The 22,517-nt window shown below is 49.9% G+C and overlaps 1 protein-coding gene across 3 annotated transcripts in view; it reads left to right on the top strand.

Annotated features, from left to right (window-relative positions):
* ERN1 (endoplasmic reticulum to nucleus signaling 1) overlaps nucleotides 1-22,517 on the top strand; it is an 82,785-nt gene that overhangs the window by 46,551 nt on the left and 13,717 nt on the right. For all 3 annotated transcript variants that reach the window (XM_040452106.1, XM_040452104.1, XM_040452105.1), the window contains exons 4-16: nucleotides 396-468; nucleotides 3,635-3,707; nucleotides 6,046-6,168; nucleotides 7,529-7,630; nucleotides 8,458-8,719; nucleotides 9,953-10,031; nucleotides 11,213-11,378; nucleotides 14,995-15,113; nucleotides 18,068-18,259; nucleotides 20,015-20,282; nucleotides 21,015-21,105; nucleotides 21,393-21,582; nucleotides 22,357-22,456. In XM_040452106.1, the coding sequence (XP_040308040.1) occupies nucleotides 396-468; nucleotides 3,635-3,707; nucleotides 6,046-6,168; nucleotides 7,529-7,630; nucleotides 8,458-8,719; nucleotides 9,953-10,031; nucleotides 11,213-11,378; nucleotides 14,995-15,113; nucleotides 18,068-18,259; nucleotides 20,015-20,282; nucleotides 21,015-21,105; nucleotides 21,393-21,582; nucleotides 22,357-22,456 (1,838 nt within the window). The remainder of the gene's footprint in view (nucleotides 1-395; nucleotides 469-3,634; nucleotides 3,708-6,045; nucleotides 6,169-7,528; nucleotides 7,631-8,457; nucleotides 8,720-9,952; nucleotides 10,032-11,212; nucleotides 11,379-14,994; nucleotides 15,114-18,067; nucleotides 18,260-20,014; nucleotides 20,283-21,014; nucleotides 21,106-21,392; nucleotides 21,583-22,356; nucleotides 22,457-22,517) is intronic.

Below are 22,517 nucleotides of genomic sequence, written 5' to 3'. Positions count from 1 at the left end.
CCTGTTTGTGTACTGTTCCATGCTATTAAATATTAATTATTAAAGTTCTGTACACAATTGACTTGGAAACTGGAAAGCAGACTTACTGGGTCCTTTTTACTTATTTATCATCATCCAGGATGCTTTGACCAAACGACAGTTTGCTCTTCTGTGGTTGGTTTTTTGCTTTTTTGTTGTTGTTGTTGTTTTTCTGCAGGTTGCTTTTTTCTGCTCAAACATAGCCTGTCACCATAGGGATATTTTATTTGTGGCTAAAAGTGAAAGAGCCGTGGGTAGAATTGTCTTATACGCACACATCCTCCCCCTCCTCCCAATCATGGCTTTGCATGGCTTTGATATTTTGTTTTGTGCCCTGGGCTGTAATTTATTATTGATACTCATTGCTTAATCTCTAGGCCTGCCTTCCTCCCAGATCCCAATGATGGCAGCCTGTATACACTTGGGGGCAAGAATAATGAAGGCCTGACGGTGAGTGCATTTAGCTTCTTTGTGTTCTTCAGAGGTTCCAGACCAGTGGTTCTCAACTGTCGCACACCGAGATCACCTGAGAGCTTAAAAAAAATTCCCGGAGATTCTAATTCAGGAGGTCTGCAGTGAGACCTGGGCATCAATATCTTTTTTACAGCTTCCTAAATGAGCTTTTAACTGGCAGCCAGAATTCAGCAGCATTGATCTAGACCAGCAGGTTCTCAAGGCCCAGCCAACACGCTAGAGAGGTACGATACTCCCTTTAACAGCAGGGCTTGCTCCGACTAGTGATTTCAAATTGGGGGTGGAGGGTACTTTGCAGCCCTGCCCACCTCCACCCGAGCAGACATCCGTTTACAAGGTAGGGGGGCAGGTGATGTTCCATTCCCAACTTTATCTGAGAATCTAGACCAGTGGTTCTCAACCTTAGGTACACATTGTAATAACCTGGAGACCTCTAAACCAAACAAAAAAAGACTGAGTCTGGGTCCCAATCCCAAAAGCTTCCATTTAATTGATCTAGGTCATCAGGAATTTTTAAAAGCTCCCTAGATAAGAGAATTTAGAAACAGGCCCACATAGACGGGCACCTGATTTCTGACAGAGGTGTGGCTGCAGTGCAGTGGGGAAGGGTGGTCTTTCAGTAAATGGTGAGTCACCTGGGATATCCACGTGGAAAAAGAAGCTGAGCTCTTGCCTCACACCAGACACACAGAACTCCGTTCCGGAGAGATTGCATGTCTAAATGTGAAACGTAAAAACAAAACTTTAAGAAAAAAAAAGAAAGTAATGGAACATCTGCACGACCTTAGAGTAGGAAAAAATTTCTTGGATGAGATAAACAAAACAAAATACCCCCCCCCCCACTAATGAGAAAGGAAAAAAAATAGATATATTGGACTATATTACAGTTAAGAATTTTTCTTTGTTAAGAGACACCATTAAGAGAAGCAGGCCACAATGTACTTGAAGTACATATATGACTCCAACAAAAGATTCATAGAACTCTTGGACGCTGCTGGTGAAAGTGCAACTTGGTATATCCGGTTTGGAAACTGGCAAAATCTGTAAAGCCTTATGACCCAGTTAATCCTTCCTGGGTCAGCGTGTACCCACAGAAGTGTCTGTGTCTATGTTCCCCAAAGGCAGGTACCAGATGTCCTACAGCATGATGCAGAATAACCAAAAAGTGAAAACTGTCCAAACAGCATCAATAGTGGACAGGATATCAATGGGATAGTGATACACCTTCAATGGTCTCCACCAGTGAGGACCAACGGCCTGTGACACTACCCAGGAGCATGGATAAACCTCACCAACAGGAGGTTGGACAAAAGATGATAAACCAGAAAGGCTACACACTGAATGATTCATTTATGTAAAGCTCAGAGACAGGAAAAACCAGCCTATGCTGTTTTGAAGTCAGGATAATGATGGCCCTGAGAGGGGATGATTGGAAGAGAAGGCGAGGGCTTTCAGAGCGCTGGAAATGTTTTGCTGCTTCATGTGGATGCTGGTTACATGGGCTGGTTCACTTTGCAAAACTTAGCTGAGCTGTGCACTCAGTGTGCTGTTTGTATGTTCTGCTTCGATAGGAAATATTTTTTCAAAAGCCTCCAAGTGACTCTGATGTGCAGCTAAGGCCGAGAAGCAGCGGTCTAGACTATAAGTGGCTGTGAACTCTGATTGGCATATTCTGACATTGTTTTATGAACACCTGTGACTGGAACAGATGGGAGGAGGGCAAGCCTTGTGGAGAGGTGTGTGTGTGTCTCACCTCGAGCATCTCTCTCCACATTCCAGAGCCTGTTTCCGAAGCACTTTTTGCTAGACCCTGTGTGGGACTATCTGTAGAAGTTGTCTCCTATTTCAGCAGCCCTCTGGGATACAGGTGTTACCCCAAATAAGACGTGTGGAAACCTCACCCACAGAAGTGAAGGAATGTGCCCAAGGCCAAAGCTTCCAGTGTTGGAACTGGCCTTGAGCTCTAACCTCCAAAGGATGCTTTGACCACCACCCTTCACACCTTCCTGTGTTCCGGGAGCGGTGTGTTTCCCCCTTGGGCCAGGGAGTCCTGTAGAGCTGTTTAGCAGACGCTACAGGATCCCAGACTGGAAGCCTTGCGATGACTTTCTGATTCTCCAAAACACCTGACAAAAATCCAGTCAGTCACGACAGCCTCTCTTTGGCATTTGTCCTTTTCTAAGGCTTCATTTAAGTGTTGGGATAATGGGAAAATCCAAACGATTGATTATTTAAAGTTCTGTTTGTTAAAGCTAGAGAGAAATCTTTTTCTTTTTTGGAGAAAAAGATGACAATGTGGTAGAAGCAGGTATATCTATAGAATAGTTTCAAGAACACAGAATGTTCCAAAAATAAAGTATACTGAAACGAATGTTAACCAGAAGAACCCCTCAGATGTCAGCTGTGTGGACTCAGAAGAATCAGTTTTCTGATGAAATGCAGTTGAAACATGTGGATTCCTTTGAGTTTCTTTTCCTGGCGCCTACCATAATTTCTTTCTAATATTGAAAAAGCCTTAATTTTCTGTGTTTTTCAGTAGAGAATTATTTTCTGAAGCAAACATCAGAACTTCTTTTTCCACCTCAAGCTCCTGGGTCACCCACATAATGCTGACTTCTCCTTTCCCTTCAAGCTTCAGCCGGGTGCTGGGGTCGCTTCTCTTCAGAATGAATCTCTTGGCTCGCACACACTCTGAAAACATGTCATTCCAGTCAGCCTCGCTAGTTCTGGGTCAGTTTTCCAAGACAAGACAATTCTTTCTGTCCACCCCTCCCCCCCCCCCCCCCCCCCCGACCGCCCCAAATTTCAAAGATTCTGTCACTCTCCATATTTGTGTAAGTGTTTTCAGCAAAGGTTTGTGTCTTCCCCAGAAGTGCTCTGGACAAGACACTCTGAGGGGACCTGCTCCTGGAGGGGACCCGGCGGCTGGAGTCTTGTCCACAGTGGATATGGAAGCCTAGGGCAACTAGGCCCCCCTTGTTCTTGGGTTTCCAGTCAGGAAAACTCCCATCTACCATCAACACTGCTTCTCTCTTTTTGCAGAATTGGGTAACAGAAAGACTACAGTAAAATTATAATAATTGCACAAGACTTGGTTAACTTATTTTTTCCTTTCCTTTTTTTTTTTTTTTTTTTTTTAAAGAAACTTCCCTTTACCATCCCAGAGCTCGTACAGGCATCCCCATGCCGAAGTTCAGATGGAATTCTCTACATGGGTAAGAGTTCCTGTTTTCAACACCGAAACTTTGATCTCTTTGGAAACGAGTCCCAGGTTCTGGGACAATGGTGTGTCTGAGAGAGAGGTGTGCGGTCACTCCCCACCAACCCTTCTGGGAAAGGTCTTTCTTGCCTTGGTTGTGCTTGTTCACGCCAGGATCAGCTGACCAATTAAGGAAAGGTTCCCCCCACCTGGGAGCAGACTTGACACATTAATATGGTTACTCATTTAACAAGCTTTTTAGCTGCTGTGTTGACTTACCCCTGTGATTTAAAGATTGCAACATACCCAGAAGCAATTGGATGAAATTTAAAGTGAACACAAGACTCTGAGCCAAGAAAGGGAAGCCAGGTTCTGCCTATTAATTATAGGACTTTCTTAGTATTTCCTGCTATCAGAATATTGGATAAAACAGCACTTAACAGCTTGGCTAGATAAGCTGCCTTCATACCTGTGGGGGTCACCTCTTTCAAAGCATCAGATCGCCTCTTTTCTTTTACCATGTTGCTGCCAAAATGTCAATAAAAATGCATTTGTAATACAAAGGAGAGCTGTGTTTATCTTGAAATCATAGTAGTAATAATATCCTGTATTTATACAGCAGCTTTCCTTCTGAGGAACTGAAAGTTCTTATTGCCTATTCATGCCTCGGGAGCTTTATGTGTGTTTCTGGGCATTAAGTGCAGGCTGGATTTTTAAGTTTTTGCCAGGGACGCTGGAGCTGTTGCTTTCTCGCACACCTTCAGAAAGAGGAAGTCCCAAGCCTTGAAATTCAGAGGAAGTGATCAACAGAGGCTTTCTTTCTCCCCTGGGCCTCGCTCTGGGCCCATCTGACCATCTGTGTCCCTGTTTTCTGTCTAGTCTTCTAGCTTTTGCCAGCAGCTCATCCCTTATGATGCATTTAGGATAGTGTGTTTCCATCATCTTCGTGTGGTACCCTCTTAAGTGATTCATTAAACATATTTAAAATTGTGGCAATTGCCCCATCCATCATTAAAGAGGTAACTGAGTTACGCAGACTGTAATGGTTCTTGAAGTAAGGGTGCCATGCCAGATGGAAAGGGCTCATGGTCACAGCTGTTGGGTGATGTTTTCACTCTTTCTGCAGATCTTTTTCATATTAAGATTTTGTTGTGAGAACAGAAAGTTATCATCGACAAGTTTCACATATGTAGACTAGGCATATACATTACATCTGTTAGAACTAAGTGTAGCTTTAGCAAATTCTGATGACCTGTGATCTTCCTGACATCCCTGTGTTCTGCTTCCACGTTTCCCTTGAAAGAGGAACCTCGGCCAATAAGTTAGGAAGGTACAAGTGACCACATAAGGCCATGCCTTACAAAACGGAAATGCACACATTACGGTGAATGCGTTGACTTTCAGATGAGAGGCCCATGCTACGGACTCACTATCACCGGGATGATGTTCTGGTGTATGTTCTGTAGATCGTAGATGCATACGCTTTGAGATTCCCCAGGAGTGTTGTTTGGCTGTGCTGTCTGCCTGTTCATACCTTTTAATCAGCTGACTGAGGAGTAGGGTGTAGTGTGTGGCTGGCAAATAACTTGCTGGCTGGCGTCAGGGGCTGAGAAAAGTTCGGCCTCATTAGCACCAGGTTGCAACCGACTACTGCCCGGTCAGAGGTATCAGCTAATTAGAGATATAAACAGTGACGGTAGATCCTCTTAACATGCGGGCTCGTTAGTAGGGATGCGGAGATCTATGAATAATGGTTACCAGAGAGATGAACCCTTGGGTCCCTTTCTATATATAGATCCTAGTCTATGGGAAAAGGATTGTCCTTTATAGGCCAGGCTTTTCATATATATATTTTTAAGTTTATTTATTTTGAGAGGGAGAACGAGCGGGGGAAGAGCAGAGAGAGAGGGAGAGAGAGAAAATCCCAAGCACGCTCCGTGCTGTCAGCACACAGCCGGATCTCACGAACCGGAGCCAAAAATCAAGGCTCGGATGCTTAACCGATTGAGCCACCCAGCACCCCCTCACACCCCCTGCCCCGAGGCTTTTTTATATTTAAGGCCACTAATCAAAGCAATAAAATCTATGAGTTATTAGGTTAGTAGGTTTGAAGAAATTTTTAAACCATCATTAGGTTATTAAGTTATTATAAGACCCAGAAGCTCCAGAAGTTTTATGATCTCCACATTACCACTTACCTTGTCACCCTTGGAACATCATGGAAATGTCTTCAACATCACAAGAACTTCAGGCCTCTCGGCACAGAGAACGTTTTGGCCTGCTCGTTTGGCAGAGATACATTTTTTCTCATATTGGATGAGCGTAAACCACAGCGTGTCCTCGTGACCTTTCAGGTAAAAAGCAGGACATTTGGTATGTTATTGATCTTCTGACCGGGGAGAAGCAGCAGACTTTGTCATCAGCCTTTGCAGACAGTCTCTGCCCATCAACCTCTCTGCTGTATCTCGGGCGAACAGGTAAGAAGGAACCTTTTATTACCTACAAGCTGCCTCTTTCCAAAAAAGAACCCGAAGTAGCCTTTGCCCGGGCTTCATTCTCTAGAAGGTCTCCAGATCTGTTTTCTCCAAATGCAGATTTTACCACATTGTTCCCCTTTAGAAGACCCCACAATGGCTCCCCATTGCCTGAGGGATTAGCCCAAACCACCGCAGCCTGCAAAGCCTCCACTGACTTCCCCTTTTGTCCCTGCCTGCCTTGGCTGTGTTTCCCTCGCTCAAACATTTCCCAAGCAGTTCCCAGAAGAAGCAGTGCTATTTTTAAAGATGTTCAGTAGCGGGTCCCTCTCCGCCAGGTATGCACATTTTTGCCCTGATTTGATCTTGACCTTGAGGCCTTTTTTTGCAGTGAAAGTCTTTTCCAGCTCAGCTGGGGCATCGGTTCTGAACCCTCTGTATTTTCTCTGTATTCACTTGAAAACTGAATGGTTTCTTCTTCAGCTTCTCTGGCCTGCATTATATTCAAGAAACTACTTGGGGTGCCTGGGGGTCGGGTTACCTCCACCAGATCCACAAAGTTCCCAAGGTGCTTTCTTGCACTTTTCCAAGTCACTGCAAGCACTGGTCTTCCTAATAGTGTGACCACTGTGTAACCTGGGCCATCCCTTTGCAGCTTCCGGTAGCATTTCCTTACTGCTCTTTCAGTCTCCACGGTGACCTGCCAGCCTCCAGCTGCCACCTTGTCCCGGTCAATGCTACATGCTTCGTTTTTTTGTTATGGCCCTACCCCACTTCTAGGTACCCTTCTCTAAGATCAGCTATCTATTGCTATATAACAAAGTACCCCATAACAGGTGGTTTAAAAAAAAAAAATGATAAAAAAGAAAAAGTGATGTGCAATTAAAACAAGAAAACAAAACACCAACAACACCATGATATTGATTCGGTGAGTCATGAGTTCAAGGGTGCAGTGTGACTGGCTTATTTCCGTCCCACATGCCATCGGCCGGGTTCACTCGTGTCTGGGACTTCAGTTCTCATCTACGTGGCCTTTCTCTTTCTACATGGATGGCCTGGACATTTTACACACAATTTAGAGAGGATGTGTCTGTAGTAATTTATTTATCTTAAAGTGTATTTATGTATTTTGAGAGAGAGGGTGGGAGAGGGAATCCCAACCAGGCTCTACACCCAGCACGGAGCCCTACATGGAGCTCGATCTCACGAAACCATGAGATCAAGACCTGAGCTGCAACCAGGAGTCCAGCACTTAACCGACTGAGCCACCCAGGCGCCCCTTGTCTGCTGTAGTTTAGATACGGGCAGCACCTCAGCAGGAGCCGTGGCCCCTCCAGGTAACAGGCTGGTGTGTGTTCTCCAGAGTACACAATCACCATGTACGACACCAAAACCCGCGAGCTCCGGTGGAATGCCACCTACTTCGACTACGCGGCCTCACTGCTGGAGGACGACGGGGACTACAGTAAGTGCTCCCTGGCGGCTGTGCGAGGTTGGCTGGGTATTTGTGACCCATGAGGAAGCAATCTCTCCTGGACGCTGGGTTTTCTCTTAAGGCACTCTCGATCGCCAGCTTCTGGGCTTCTAGTAAATAATTTGACAGTGTTGAAGGCCGGGGCCGGGGTGAGAAGTGTGGAGGGAAACCTCAGTGAAACAGGTGGGGAGTTTAGCCTGAGAGGAGAGAGGGGTGCGCTTTGGTGAGTCCCTCCGTGTCACAGAAGGAACGCACCAGAAGCCCATGGGAGGCAGAATTAAGCGTCACCTGTGACATCGACAGCCCACCCCGTTTCTCTCGCAAACACTCCCCCAGCTCAAGTGGACGCTAAAAAAAGGTTTTGACATCTGAACACCGATACCTGAAAGTCTGCCAGAAATCTCCTCTGTGGGCAGACGTGGGCAGTGTCGGTGGTCAGCTTTGACTTTCAGCCTGATCAGTCGGTTCAAAATGATTGCTATCCAGTATCAGAACCATAGGCCCCTCCTCTGGCTCTTTTCTCCTCCATATTTACTCTCACTAATTGAACAGAGTGCTGAAGAATCTCCCCAGGTAAATAGCCTTCCAGGGAGTGATCCTCTTTTATGTTTAAAGAGCAGGCAGCTCTCACTGTCTGGATTGTGTCATAGAGCCTGCGCGGGTCCATTGGAAACAAGCGAAATTGTCGGGAGGATATCTGAGAATACTCCATAAGTCTTGTTTCCTCTAGCTGAGTGACTGCCACTTGCCAGGAGAGAGAGAGGATGTGGTCACAAGGTGGGGTGAGACCACATGCTTTGTTTATTTGATCTGTACAGAGATATCCCACTTTGTGTCCAACGGCGATGGGCTGGTGGTGACCGTGGACAGTGAATCTGGCGACGTCCTGTGGATCCAAAACTACGCTTCCCCTGTGGTGGCCTTTTATGTCTGGCAGCGGGAGGGTCTGAGGAAGGTGATGCACATCAACGTCGCAGTGGAGACGCTGCGCTATCTGACCTTCATGTCTGGGGAGGTGGGCCGCATCACCAAGTGGAAGTACCCGTTCCCCAAGGAGACGGAGGCCAAGAGCAAGCTGACGTGAGTCTGGGTTAACTCGGGGGCAGAAAAGGGCAGCTGCGACCCAGATGTCCCAGTCCTGCTGCAGCGTAGCGTGCCAGGGCTCGAGGCACACATCTCTGAAGCCGTGGGGTGTATAAAGAGCCTAGACGGGCTTACTCAGAAAGCTCACAATACGTATGAGAACCGGGGCATCCCTTGATGCTTCAGAGCTTTTGAACATTAAATAAATTAAAATCATGAGCAGGGATAAGAAAGACACTGCCAGTATATAGCTACAGTACAATTTGGATATGTCTCAGCTGGCGGGAACACGGGAGGTGTATTTGTTTTTTAACTGTGGTTTCTGGATTTTTGCTGTTACTGAAACATTGTAAAAATCGGGAAGAGTGTCACAGTGTGTACGTCTAAGACGCCCCAGGCTTGTGGTCGCCATCCCTGCCTGTTAACAACCTGAAACTCGGTCCCTTGGACTCGCTGCCTCCCAGTCCCCACCTTACAGAGCTGCAGAAAAGAGCAAAGGGGACTGGAAAGTGTTCTCTGAGTTGTACACCTTTGAAACGTAAAATATTTGTTGAGAGAAGTTTCAAGAATTCAGTGGACGACCAACCCCAAAGTGGCTGTTGACAGAAACCAGAAGGGTCTGGAGGTGCCACCCCCACATCTTCATGCCGACACCACAGCCAAAGCCCAAGCCCACCCACCCCGGGGAATGGAAGTCTTACCCGGTTGGAACTTTCCGTGTATCCCTTGGCTGTAGCCATCCTGATTAGAGCAGTTGACTGTCTCTTAGGGCTTCTGTAGAACCTCTAGACTCCTTGAGAATCTGGAGAGAGAATGGCAGCTTGGTTGTTGGAGCGTGCTGTGGCCGGGACCATCTTATCTTAGAGGCTTGGCAATGGTTGCAAACATTCGGTCCTTCCCGGATGATCACCGCACCTGGTTCTTTCTGCAGACATCGTGGGCATGCTGTAGTGTGGCCCTGCCATTTGCAGAGGAGGAAACCCAGGCTTGCGCTTAGGTGACTTGTGCACATCTTTGTTTGTAGGCAGTGAGTGACAGCGGGGGCCTGCACTCCAGGTTCCCAGGACAGTAGCTCGGCCTTTACATCCCCACCGCTTGGAATGCTAGGGGTTAATCTGGTTATTCTTCTGAGTGGCATTTGGGGCTGGGATACTTCTCTCCAGAAAGGCCCCTTTTGTGGGATGCAGGAATTAAATGGCTGTGGAATGTGTGTGTCTGTTTGTCTCCTAGGCCCACCCTGTATGTCGGGAAATACTCTACCAGCCTGTATGCCTCCCCCTCCATGGTGCACGAGGGGGTCGCCGTTGTGGTAAGTCTACTTTGGGGGGCTCACAGATGCAGCCTCCTCCTAACTGCTCCTGTTCCATTTAGCAAAGATGACTCTGAGTTATAAGTGGACATCCTGTGGGTAAAGCATCAAGACACAGGTCGCAAATCCTCAGAGACAATCCCTGCCCATACCTCGTTCTACTTTGTGAGGAAAGATGCGTGGCAAGAGCCCTGGTCATGCCACTTTGCTTTCATGTTCAAGTCTAAAGTCCCCAGGCTGGTGTTCACGCCTTCCTCAGCCCAGTCACGCAGGGCCCTTCGGCCACACTGCTGGTGTCTCTGGGAGAGTCGGATGGTCCGTCTTCTCCCCGTTTCCAGAAGTTTCCTGTTCGCCTTTCTCCACCTTTGTTCAGGCTGCACCTCGCGCTTCAAACGCTCTCCTTCCTTTCTCCCGTCCGAAGCCTTCCCAACCTTTTGTGACCTGTCGAGGTCTCCTCAGACCTCACCGGCCTCTTCAGACTGCTCTGTCTCTGCACGTTCGAGGCGTGATGATCGTGGCCGCTGGTCGGGTCCTTACAGCACTGGAGCTGTCTGGTCGGCATCTCTTGTCTTCTCAGTTAGACTGTCGGCCGCTCCTGTGAGCAGGGCAGCGCCTGCACCCGGCTCCTGGCTGGAACTTGTTCTGCCCTGGTCAGTGTCACCCTGCGGACTCCTTCACTTCCCTCTGCTCCTCACAGGAGCCTCTGGGAATTCCACACGCCTTCTGCCCGGTTCCCAGACCTAAGAATTTAAAAAGATGTCCACGATATAGGGCGCCTGAGTAGCTCGGTCAGTTAAACGTCTGACTTCGGCTCAGGTCAGCATCTCGTAGCTTGTGAGTTCGAGCCCCACAGCTCTGTGCTGTGCTGACAGGTCAGAGCCTGGAGCCTGCTTCGGATTCTGTGTCTCCGTCTCTCTCTGCCCCTCCCCCGCGCACACTCAGTCTCTCCAAAAAATAAACATTGAAAAAAAAAAAAAAAAAAAAGATGTCCGTGATAAAGATGTCAACACGGCCTTGTCACATGTTGAAGGAGGGGCCTCTGCCATCTTAGGGCCTTTGTGTCTTGTTCCGACTGTCCTGGACCAGCCCCACACAGAAATCCCTTCCCTGGAGGGTGGCCGTCCCTTGGGTGCTCGTCCGCAAGGGCTGCCACAGGCCTCACTCCTGTTCTGTCTTCACAGCCCCGGGGCAGCACACTTCCTTTGCTGGAAGGCCCCCAGACTGACGGGGTCACCATTGGGGACAAAGGGGAGTGTGTGATCACGCCCAGCACAGACCTAAAGTTTGACCCTGGGCTCAAAGGGAAGAGCAAGCTCAACTACTTGAGGAACTACTGGCTTCTGATAGGTAAGAGTGGGTCTCTCGGCTCCTCAGGCGATGGCGTGCTGCCCCCTGGTGGACAAAAGCCCTCCGTGCTAGTTACTGTGGTTAATGCGTTGTGCTCAGTTCAGGTCCAAATTAGTCTTTTCAGACCTGGGAACAGTTTTACCCCCAAGGAAAATAAATAGAGTAGCTGTGTTACCAAGTCACTTCTCAAAAATTGCTTAATGTTACAAAACTCAAGTACCGACTAACATAAAATTCGTGCAGTTATCTGGCACACTGAACGTCTTCCGTGCTGGGCATTGGCAGTAAGCACTTTAGAACCCGTCTCCTTATTTCTCACAGCGGCCCCTTGTGAGGTAGACACTCTTGTTATTTCCACTTATGGGGAAACAGGGCGGTTCCTATGGAAGAATTCCCTTGGGGTTGGTGTGGGAGCCAGGGCTGGGGGAGGAGAGGGTTGGAGACCCGGGAAGGATTGGGTGGGGTGAGGAGTCTGGTTCAAGGCTAGACTTGAGTCAGGGAGCCACGGCACAAGTCCCTGGTGTGGGGGTGGGGGTGGGGGGGTGGTCCCTTTTCCTTTCTCTTCCATTTCCTGCTGTCCTTGCTAACGGCCCTTGGGTTGAATTGGGGGTCCTGTGAGCCACGGAGATAAGTCGAGATGACACCCGAAGGCAGTGAGTGTGACAAATGAAGGCAGTCACGTGAGAGGAGCTGTGTCTCTGGCAAGTGTCCCAAGCAATTAGAGCAGGACAGAGTTTTCTTGAATCTGATTTGCCTTCCTGTGCCCTGTCTTCCCCCAAATCTGCTGACTGTCAGCCCCAGAGGTGGTGAGAGGTGAGGATGTAGCCTTGTGGGAGGAGAGAGGAGGCGGGGGGGGGGGTGCTAGAGCACACGGGTTGATGAGGTCCCCCCACCCACCCCCACTACCCCTTTCTCTCCCCCGCCCCCCTACTAGCAGCTGACTGGAATGGAGGGGAGAGAGGGCAGTGCCAGAGACACAGGGAAGGGACATAGAGCGGCGTGGAGGCGTGTGGGCCCAGGAGGCCGCAGGATCTGTCCCGCAGCGGCATCCGGACGGGGGTGTGTAACTGGGTGTTGCAGACAGGAGCCTGAGTGTCCTGGAGTCCCGATCGCTCCCTTTGTGGTTGTCCGGGTCCTGTTCTTTTTTGTTCTTCCTGACTCCCTGTAGCCACTTTCTTCTGGTTATTATTTTTACAGAATAATGGGCAAAGGAGATAACAAAGTAATTCTACCTTTTTTTTGAACAAAAGTAGTTTCAAGAGCATGTGTGAGTAGACCCAGGTGAAGAAAAAAATAGCTGATGAGTGGAGGCTATTAAAATCACAAGGTCATTTAGTTTTATGTACCAGTTAAGGGTTACATAAATTGCCCACCAGTGGTCACGAAGTGAACAAACTGTTGGAAACTAAGGAAATGTGTATGTAAGACTATAAAAAACATGGGGAGAAAGTCTTCATGGCTAGGTTGCAAAAAGATACCCTTTTTAAAAAAAAAAAAATTTTTTTTTTAATGTTTATTTTTGAGAGAGAGAGAGAGAGAGACAGAACATGAGTGGGGGAGGGGCAGAGAGAGAGGGAGACACAGAATCCGAAGCAGGCTCCAGGCTCTGAGCTGTCAACACAGAGCCCGATGCAGGGCTCGAACCCACAAACTGTGAGATCATGACCTGAGCTGAAGTCAGATGCTTAACTGAGCCACCCAGGCGCCACAGAAAGATATCCTTTTAAAATGTAAAGGTTGTCCAAGTAAGACAACTGAGAAACTCAACAAAGTATAAAGAAGTAATTAGGGGAACCTCTCACACCTCTGAAGTCCCCTTGAGGAGCTCCAGAGCCAGTCATTTTTAAATAAGGCAGTGGAACGACTTGACCATCTCTGCATAGACTCAGGGCCACAGGTACAACAACATACGCTCTTTCACGTCCAGCCTTGTCCTTTGATTTGGTGTTTGTGGAGGACATTAAGGATCTTGCCTCTTTCACACTGGTCTGGAAAATAAACTGAGTCCATTTACCTTGAGTGGCACGGCCTTAGGGTTTCCCCCGAGCAGTGGCCCTAACCCGGAGTGCCCTTGGCTTCTCCTGGGGGCTCTGTCACAGAAGCACGTGTGACCCCTGCAGATCCCAATTCAGTAGGTCTGGGGCAGGGCCTGTGCTTTTTGCTCTGGAGCGCAGACATGGTGATGAGGACAGATAAATCACTAAGACCAGGTACTGTTTGTACACGTTTGAGGATCTCATGATTGGCCTTGTGGAGCCGCTGGTTCGGAGTGTGCAGAATGAGATTCCTAAAGGCCCAGATTCGGGAGAAACCTGTTCAGGAGAAGTAGCCCTGGAGGAAGCGGGCTGCGGGCTAATCAGGGCTGCAGTGGTCTGTTGGGGGGGTAGGTGCAGGGTTGGGGGAGGCTCCTGCAGCACAAGGCGGCACGTGGAAGGCACCCTGCTTTCCCCTAGAGCGAAGGTTTCTTATTAGTGAACCTCAGAGGCACCGGGAGAAACTCACATTCAGACCCCCGGGCCCCATCAGCAAGTCTGATCTCAGGGCTGAGGTAGGTGGACCCCACCTGAGGACACCCTGCTTCACGGCAAAGCATGTCTCATGGTCCTCACCTGGCGATGGTTTAAAACAAAACAAGGTTTCCCTTAAAGAGCAGTGTTCTCTTGTAGATAGAGAACTGACCTAAAGATAAAGATTTTTTCCAGATCAAGGAATGTACACAGCTTGGACTAGTCCTTGCTTATTTTTGTCTTGGAAATACAGATCATAAAATCTTTGATAGGTTTGAGAGAACAGTGGAGGGATCCATAGGGTGAGACCCGAATCACAGTGAAAGAACAAAAAAGAAAGTATGTCAGGGGGCTGACAGCCCAGCGTGAGAGTGAACTGGTTCTTCTGGGTAGTTAGTACAGGAGCCATTTAGTGTTAGAGCTAAACAGACTTTCCCGCCAGATCAAGTCCCAGTTGCTTATTTTATATTCAACTTTGTCTCTCTTACAGTGATATGCACACAGTAGGCGCTCAATCAGTGTGTAACATGTACTAGATAGTGTGGAGAACAGGGAGTGGGCGCTGAGAGAGCCGTGACCCTCTGCTCCCCAGCAAATACATCGCGTTTCTCTTTTATGCATAATTCACCACTTCCCAGGATGGAAGTCTGCATGCAGATCATCGGAATAGAACTCCGCCTGAGCAATTTAAATATCAAGGGGGGGAATGTGAGACCCTTAGTAGAGGGATATTACAAGGTAACTGGGGAGAACTGCGTGAATTTTTAATGAAGCTTCATGATGCTTGGGCAGCATACAGCCTAAAGTAGGAATTACCCACAGAAGTCTTACTCTGAACACATCTCAAAGGTCCTGATTCCTCTCATGACAAGGACACTTCTTCGTCCCTCATTATGAGATTCAGAATACTGTATACGTGCCACCGAGTAATCAAATTTCTGTCTCGATGAGATTTTTCTGGTAATTGCCTGTCGTTTTCTCTCACTTTACATATGTGGGTGTTTGCGCTGTGGGCCCCTCAGCGGGGAGCCACTGTAGGCTAAGCTTAGCATGGGGGGCTTTCACCGTGTGGGGGGCTGCTCTCATGGAAGGCTTGTTTCCTCTCGTAGGACACCATGAAACCCCCCTGTCTGCGTCTACCAAGATGCTGGAGAGATTCCCCAATAATCTGCCCAAACATCGAGAAAATGTGATTCCTGCCGATTCAGAGAAGAAGAGCTTTGAGGAAGTGAGTGGGGGCGTAAACAGTTAGTTCCTGGCTCCTCATGTGAGGTGTTGGGGGCTAAGGCATTTGCCCTTGGCTTTAGAGCTTACGGTGAACTCGGGAGGGGAGAGGGATGCTCAGGAATCCATAGCACGCATCACCCCATGACAGACTGCTGGGGGGTTGGTGCTAAGGGCTTAGTGAAGGCTGTAAGAAGGGTGGAGGGATGGGGAGGGGGGGTCTGGCCCGGTGGGAGAGAGGCAGAGGGCACTGGAGGGAAGAGAGCAGCAGGGATGAGGGCCTGGAGGTGGGACTGACCTTGCCTGGGCACCTCTGGGGCTGATACCTACTCCGAGGCCACCGGGGGGGGGGGGGGCCAGTCGTGAGAAATGGGGCCGTGTCCTACAGAGGAACCATGTTACCAAGGTTCGCTGGCACGTGGCAGTGGAGCAAAGGGTTGATGAAAAGAGGACGTGGGAGACCTGAAGCTTCACGAAGCCAGGAGTGGCCCTTTGGAAGCAGCCTGCTTGGCTGCTCGGTCTGGTGGGGACCCAGAGTGCCCACGAGATGGAGCTTTGGGCAGTGGGGAGGCCCACCCAGGCGGTAGCTGCCATGAGCCTCTGACCTGGGCTGCCCTCCTGCAGCCCTGGGGAGACAGGGTGCCAGTCAGGGTCTCAGCTGGACACCAGTGGCCACTCAGATTAGGACGATCGGAGGGCAGTGTAATGAAGAGACTTTCACACAGATGTGGACAGTCCCAGGGCTTCTCTTTGCATCCTTTAGCCTGAAGTTGGGGGGAGGGAGTGGAAAGGGCCCCAGGCCAGGAGCCTAGAGGTTCAGTTGACATGTTCAGCAACCCCACGGAACTGGACCTCATTCTCCTCCCTCTGGCCCATCTGCTGGTGTCCCAGTCAGAAGCCAGGGGGCTGGGAGACCACTGCTATGCCCGTAGGTGGCACAGAGCAGGTGGAGAAGGCAGGAGGGTGGCTCCGCAGACAGGCGTCCAGCATGGCCAGTGAGGTGGGGGCGGGTCCGAAGGTCCATTTGGACTTGGCGAGTCTTGGCATCCTTGCCATGGAGACCCCAGGCCCGAGAAGGGGCCTGAGAAGGGACAAGGTCCAAGGAAGACGAGAGGGGCTGGCTTGCGGGGGGACCACGATCACGGCAGGTTCACTGTAGGGGTCCAGATTTTATCCAGAGAGAAAGGAAGGAAAAGCATGTGCCTGTTGAAAATTCTAGAGCAAAATATCTTGAGTTGCCTGTTACTCTAGAGGTAGCCAGTTGGGAAAATACATGGAGTCCTAGGACAGTGATTTTGGAAAGCATTGGTGCCCTGAAGTCTCCATCTGATTTTGATCTTATCAAAGTCACTCCTATCCATCCTGGAACGCTTAGAAAATAAAAGTATAGAGAAGGAAAGAGGACAGTACCCTTAATGTAACACCCAGAGGTAGCCACAGTTAGGATTTTAATAATCATCCAAACTGGAACAGAGTTTTCTAAAACTCCATTAAAATACTCTGAAGTACATCGATATGGCAATAAGGCACCTTCTTTAACAAACGCGTTTGAACAGAATCTAACCAAAGGAGGGTTGCTCCTGATCACGAGCTCAGCAGACATTCCTGAGCTGCCTGCTCCACACCAGCCGTCCCACCCCGCCCCATGCACTGTAGGGGTGGGGCAGCTGCTGGGAGAGAGCCCTAGGCAGGAATCGGGATGGGAGAGGTGGGTGCGTGGGGTCGGGTGTTGGGGGGGGACGCCAAACCCTCTGCGCTTGCCCAGAGGCCGTGCAGTCACTTCATTGGACAAGCAGTAATGGCACTCCTGGAACCCTGGATGTTCGAGAATGAATCGACGTGTTCTATAAACTGTTCTTGAAGTCCTAGAGCCTCCAAGAAGTTCAGACGGAAGGTCCACTTTTATCTGATTTCATTCTGGGCTTCCCAAGTAAAAGTTTCTTTAACAAAAGATTCTGATGTTTTTCTGAAACTTTGAAAAGGAGTGGAATACTCGAGAAAATGATTTTGTTTTTGGAGTTGCACCGAAAGTTTATAAGCCACAGAAGCAAGCTGCTTCATTACTCTTCAGCCGCGTGTGTGTGCACACACATTGTTTTCCTTTTTATTTTTTAAATGTATTTATTTATTTTGAGAGAAAGGGCACATGTGTGCACACGAGTGGAAGAGGGGCAGAGAGTCGGGGAGAGAGAGAATGCCAAGCAGGCTCTGCACCGTCAGTGTGGAGTCTGACACTAGGCTCGATCCCACAAACTGAGGTCATGACTTGAGCCAAAAATCAAGAGTCTGACGCTTAATCCACTGAGCCACCTTTTTAATGTGACATGGTATTATTGACTGCCAACATTTTTACCAGACTTTGTTACAGATGATTTCAGAGTTTTCCCAGTTATCAAATCTACCATCAAAGGAGGAGGTCTCTGCCTTCAGTAAGGCTTTTCAAAAGAATATGGGATCTGAAGCCATTTCCAAAAGTACTGCTGTTAGAACTGTTTCTCAGTACTGATACAATCACTACAATAAAGCATGGCCTCTCAGGGCAGTCACTTTGATACAGGCAGCGATTGTTTGGCTTTGTGATCTTTGATGAGCTTTTTTTTTTTAATTTTTTTTTTTCAACGTTTATTTATTTTTGGGACAGAGAGAGACAGAGCATGAACGGGGGAGGGGCAGAGAGAGAGGGAGACACAGAATCGGAAACAGGCTCCAGGCTCTGAGCCATCAGCCCAGAGCCCGACGCGGGGCTCGAGCTCACGGACCGCGAGATCGTGACCTGGCTGAAGTCGGACGCTTAACCGACTGCGCCACCCAGGCGCCCCTGATGAGCTTTAAAAAAAAAAACCACATTTTACGGTGGGGGTCATTCCTGGTAAATAGTCATGACTACTCTTGACTGTTTGGCCATTTTGTATCTGGCTAGAAATCCTGCAGTGACATAGTCCCTCTGTCCCACACAAGGTTATCAACCTGGTCGAGCAGACTTCAGAAAACGCGCCCACCGCCGTTTCACAGGAGGTGGAGGAGAAGTTCGAGCATGCCCCCGCTAAGCCCGAGGCCCCCGTGGACTCTGTGCTGAAGGACATAGCTACCATCATCCTGAGCACCTTCCTGCTCATTGGCTGGGTGGCCTTCATCATCACCTACCCCTTGGTAAAGCTCGGCCCCTTCCCTTTGCCTTCCTGTATGTTTTTGAACTGTGCTGGTCACCTGATGTTCATGACAAACGAGCAGATAGGTTTCCTTTCACATTTAAGAGTAAGTATGTGCTTCTCTTCAGAAACGTTGTAATCAAAGAGACACTAGCTTCTCGGGAAATTTTTTTACCTATGTCTTAGAGTTAACTCATTGTAAAAGCTGATTTGTAAACCTTGCTTGCAGATCATTTTAGGGTTTTTTGTTTGTTTTTATTTTTGTTTTAAGAGAAGGAAGTCCTTCTTAAAGTTTATTTATTTATCTTTGAGAGAGACAGAGACAGCGTGAGCAGGAGAGGAGCAGAGAGAGAGAGAGAGAGAGGAGGAGAGAAAGAATCCCAAGCAGGCTCCTCACTGTCAGCACAGAGCCTGACGTGGGGTTCAAACTCATGAATCCGTGAGATCGTGACCTGAGCCGAAACCAAGAGTTGGGACGCTTAACCGACTGAGCCACCCAAAGTTAACTATTTCCCTTTTTGAGAATAGTCCTAATAGATGAAAATCCACTTAACTTTCCTCCCTTACAAACTGCCTCTTAGAGACACTAGCACGAGTGAAAACGGCACCACCCCTTGCACTATCTAGTTGGAAATGAACGAGCTAAATTTACATGGTTGAATATGTTGTGGGTTGGATAAAACCTTGTAGAAGAATATTCCTTTTTCGAGTTGCTCAGAGCATTGAAGTGTCATCACCTGGGAATACTAGTGCCCAGGAAGCTCATGTCCCCTGCAGGAATGGCGATGACAGACCCTTCCATTGGTACAGATGGGTCCACTCCACCCACACTGTTTTCTATTTTACCTCACACAGTCCTGCGAGGTCATTATTACTGTGCCCTGCCCACAAATGAAGAAGCCGGGCTCTGGGAAGTTAAATAACTTTCCCAGGGTTAGTCAGCCAGTGATGGATTTGAACCCAAGTTCAGAGAGAGAGAGAGAGAGAGTGTGTGGGGGGGTGTACACGAGAACCAGAAAACTCCCAGGGGGTGTTGGCTTCACACCCATCCCTTCGGTCCCCTTCCCACACAGGCAGTACAATCATGGCTCACTGCTGCTTCAAATTATGACAAAGAATTTCTCGGAACAGAGAGAAGAGTGTGGGGTATGGGGAGGGCAGCTTGATGAAATGGGGCTGGAGTGGGGCCTTGGCCAGGCGCCACATTTCAGCCACATTCTGGCTGTGTGGCCGTGGGAAGATGGCAGTGAGGTTCCGAGCCCCCGCTGCTTCCTCTGCCTGGTCAGTGGCCATCTGTGCACTCCCCTCTGTCAAGTGCACAGCCGTAGTGGACGGCAAGCCTGAACCTGCCTGTGTCCACCATGCTCCAAGCTATGTGACATAACCATTCTTCCTCTTTGGTTTCATTTTTGCAACCACTCCCAGACTTCCGTGAAAGTCCCAGGATTTTAGACTTAAATGGAGCCCCCTTCATCTGGCCCTGGCTCCACCTACGTCTCAGTCCCCTCTCCCGCCCCTGTCGGGCCCGTCCAGCAGGGGGCGTGGGCATTCCTGGGAACTCCTAACTGGCGAGAAGCACTCGAGTCTTCCAACCACCCTATCCCCCGCCCTGTGCCTTCTCACTGGTCTCGTCCCGCCCCCCACCCCTTGCGCAGCGCACCTGCTTCCTCTGCCACAGGGAGCCTCACCCTTCCAGCCTCTCTCTGTCCCCGGGGGAGTGGGCTGCACGTGTCTGGATGTGCGTTTCTCTCCCCAGAGCATGCATCAGCAGCAGCAGCTCCAGCACCAGCAGTTCCAAAAGGAACTAGAGAAAATCCAGCTCCTGCAACAGCAGCAGCTGCCCTTCCATCCCCCTGGAGACGTGGCTCAGGATGCTGAGCTCCTGGACTCGTCCGGCCTGTACTCAGAGAGCTCGGGCACCAGCAGCCCCAGCACGTCCCCCAGAGCCTCCAACCACTCGCTCCACTCCAGTGGCTCTGCCTCCAGGGCTGGTGCCAGCCCCTTCCTGGAGCAGGACGATGAAGGTAAAGCGAGTTGCCATTTTGGTGCTGTTTTCTCTTTCATTTGAACACAACCTGAGAGGCATGTTCTTCGGGGGAGTCTCCGTGGGACTGTGAAGTGTCGTTTCTAAGGGCTCACCGTGTTCTCACCTAGGTCCCTCTCACTCTGGGGGCCAGGCTTGCATGCCATCCGGGCCTCTCCCACTCAGGGGGCCTTTTGGGGTCCACCTTGTCCTCCTGCCATCTTGCCCCATAAGGGCTGGCAGTTGCTGCTGACCAGAGGTGCACTGGGCATCTGGCTTGGGGGAGTTCCTGCAGCTAGTCCGTGGCCAAGTGTGACTGTTGATCCCGGTTCCTCTGGGAAGTGGGCTCGGGCCGGTTGTCAGGGCCGATGTTCTGAGGGGATGGATACAGAGCTAGTGTATGAGACCTGAGCCCCAGACCAGGCCACCCCTGGTCTCTTCATTGCACATCCACTGCCTGGAGGCTCCAGGCTCAAATCGTAGGCGGATCTGTGGGGAAGCCCTGTCTTCTGACAATAATGTAAAGGCAGGAACAAAGGGCAGGAGGCGGGGGAGGTGGCAGCCCTGGGTGTCGATGGCAAGTGGGCCCTGTGGGCACTTGTCACCAGGGGCTGGGAACCTAGAGCCTGTGAGATCCCATCTCTGAACCTGAGCTCAGGACGCTGCTTCCTTTCTAGCCTCAAGGTGTTTCAGGTTAGGTTTGGTTAAAACAACTTCTTCTGTTTTGTCCCAGATGAGGAAACCAGCATGGTGATTGTTGGGAAGATCTCATTCTGTCCCAAGGACGTGCTGGGCCACGGAGCTGAGGGCACGATTGTGTACCGGTGAGTGGATTGGAGAGCTCTGTGACTTGCCCTCACGTCCAGGTCTGTCGGCCTGCAGGTGGCACGCCAGGCTGGGGGGTGCCGCAGGGTCACGGTGGTGGCCAAGACGGAGGACTTCACCTCCAGGGAAGAAGTGCTGGCCGCGTGGTGGTCGGTCAGGGGCTACGAGGCTCCCGGGGTGGCTGCCGCATCGCAGAAGGAGCACCATGGGTCTGCGGGTCTCCCATTTCCACAGCCTGGCTCGCCCCGCCCCCCCGCCCAAACCAACCTGTGATCCTTGTCCTCAGGGGCATGTTCGACAACCGCGACGTGGCCGTCAAGAGGATCCTCCCCGAGTGTTTCAGTTTCGCGGACCGTGAGGTCCAGCTGCTTCGGGAATCAGACGAGCACCCCAACGTGATTCGTTACTTCTGCACGGAGAGGGATCGGCAGTTCCAGTACATTGCCATCGAGCTGTGTGCGGCCACCCTGCAGGAGGTGGGTGCCCCCGGGGCCGCTTTGCCTTCGTCCTGCAGCCTCCCTGCTCCTGGAGGCAGGTGGCACGAGAGACTGTGATTTCTTTTCCCTTTATTTCTCTGTATTCACTTTACTGAAGTTACAACACAGCACACTCACGTAAATGAACAGTTGGTGCATGTGACGGGCTCACACCCACGTAACCACAAACAATCCGGTTGGAGAGTATTTTTATCACCTCAGCTTCAGTTGGGTGGGATGGTCTTTGGTTACAGTTAGTATCTCTGTCCCTCTGCCTCCAGGAAACCTGGCAGTTGTTCTCCCCGTGGGTTAGGGCTGCTCTGGGCTTGGAGAATGCTGGTTGAGGAGTCAGGTCATTGAGACCATCCAGCGAACTCCTTTTGCTCAGTCTCCAGGCTCACGTGACACTATGTCAGTATCAGACACCTGCAGGTTTGCCTGTAGGAGGCAGTGAACTTGAGTTCCTTGCCTCTTACCTTTCTCACCGTACACGAGTCAGCTGGAACTTTTAAGTTCGCCTACGGCTGCCAGAGAAAGTCCGTGAGCAAATGTGGATTTGGACATAGAGTGTGGTCAGTACAACTTCCCGTTTTCTTTCTTAAAATAGGATCAGAGAAAATGAGCCAACCTAATCCCAAACATTAATTAAGGCAAAAAGTTGCAGGCAGGACTTTCCTGAATAAAATTGAATCACTTAGAGAAAAAAAGTGCTGTGTGGAGGGGCCCGTCCCCAACGGCCGTGTGCGTGACCTGGCTGTCGTGTGTCTCTTGCAGTACGTGGAACAGAAGGACTTCGCCCACCTCGGCCTGGAGCCCATCACCTTGCTGCAGCAGACCACCTCGGGCCTGGCCCATTTGCACTCCCTCAACATTGGTGAGAAGCTTCCCCTGTATTTACCAGCCGCGGCCGGTGGGGAGCTCCCTTGCTGGGGAGG

This window comes from Herpailurus yagouaroundi, unplaced genomic scaffold (genome assembly GCF_014898765.1).
Source record: "Herpailurus yagouaroundi ecotype Mexico unplaced genomic scaffold, PumYag 206, whole genome shotgun sequence".
In the NCBI taxonomy this organism is placed as follows: domain Eukaryota; kingdom Metazoa; phylum Chordata; class Mammalia; order Carnivora; family Felidae; genus Herpailurus; species Herpailurus yagouaroundi.
Note: the sequence above shows the minus strand (reverse complement) of the source record. Positions and strands in the feature narration are given on the sequence as shown.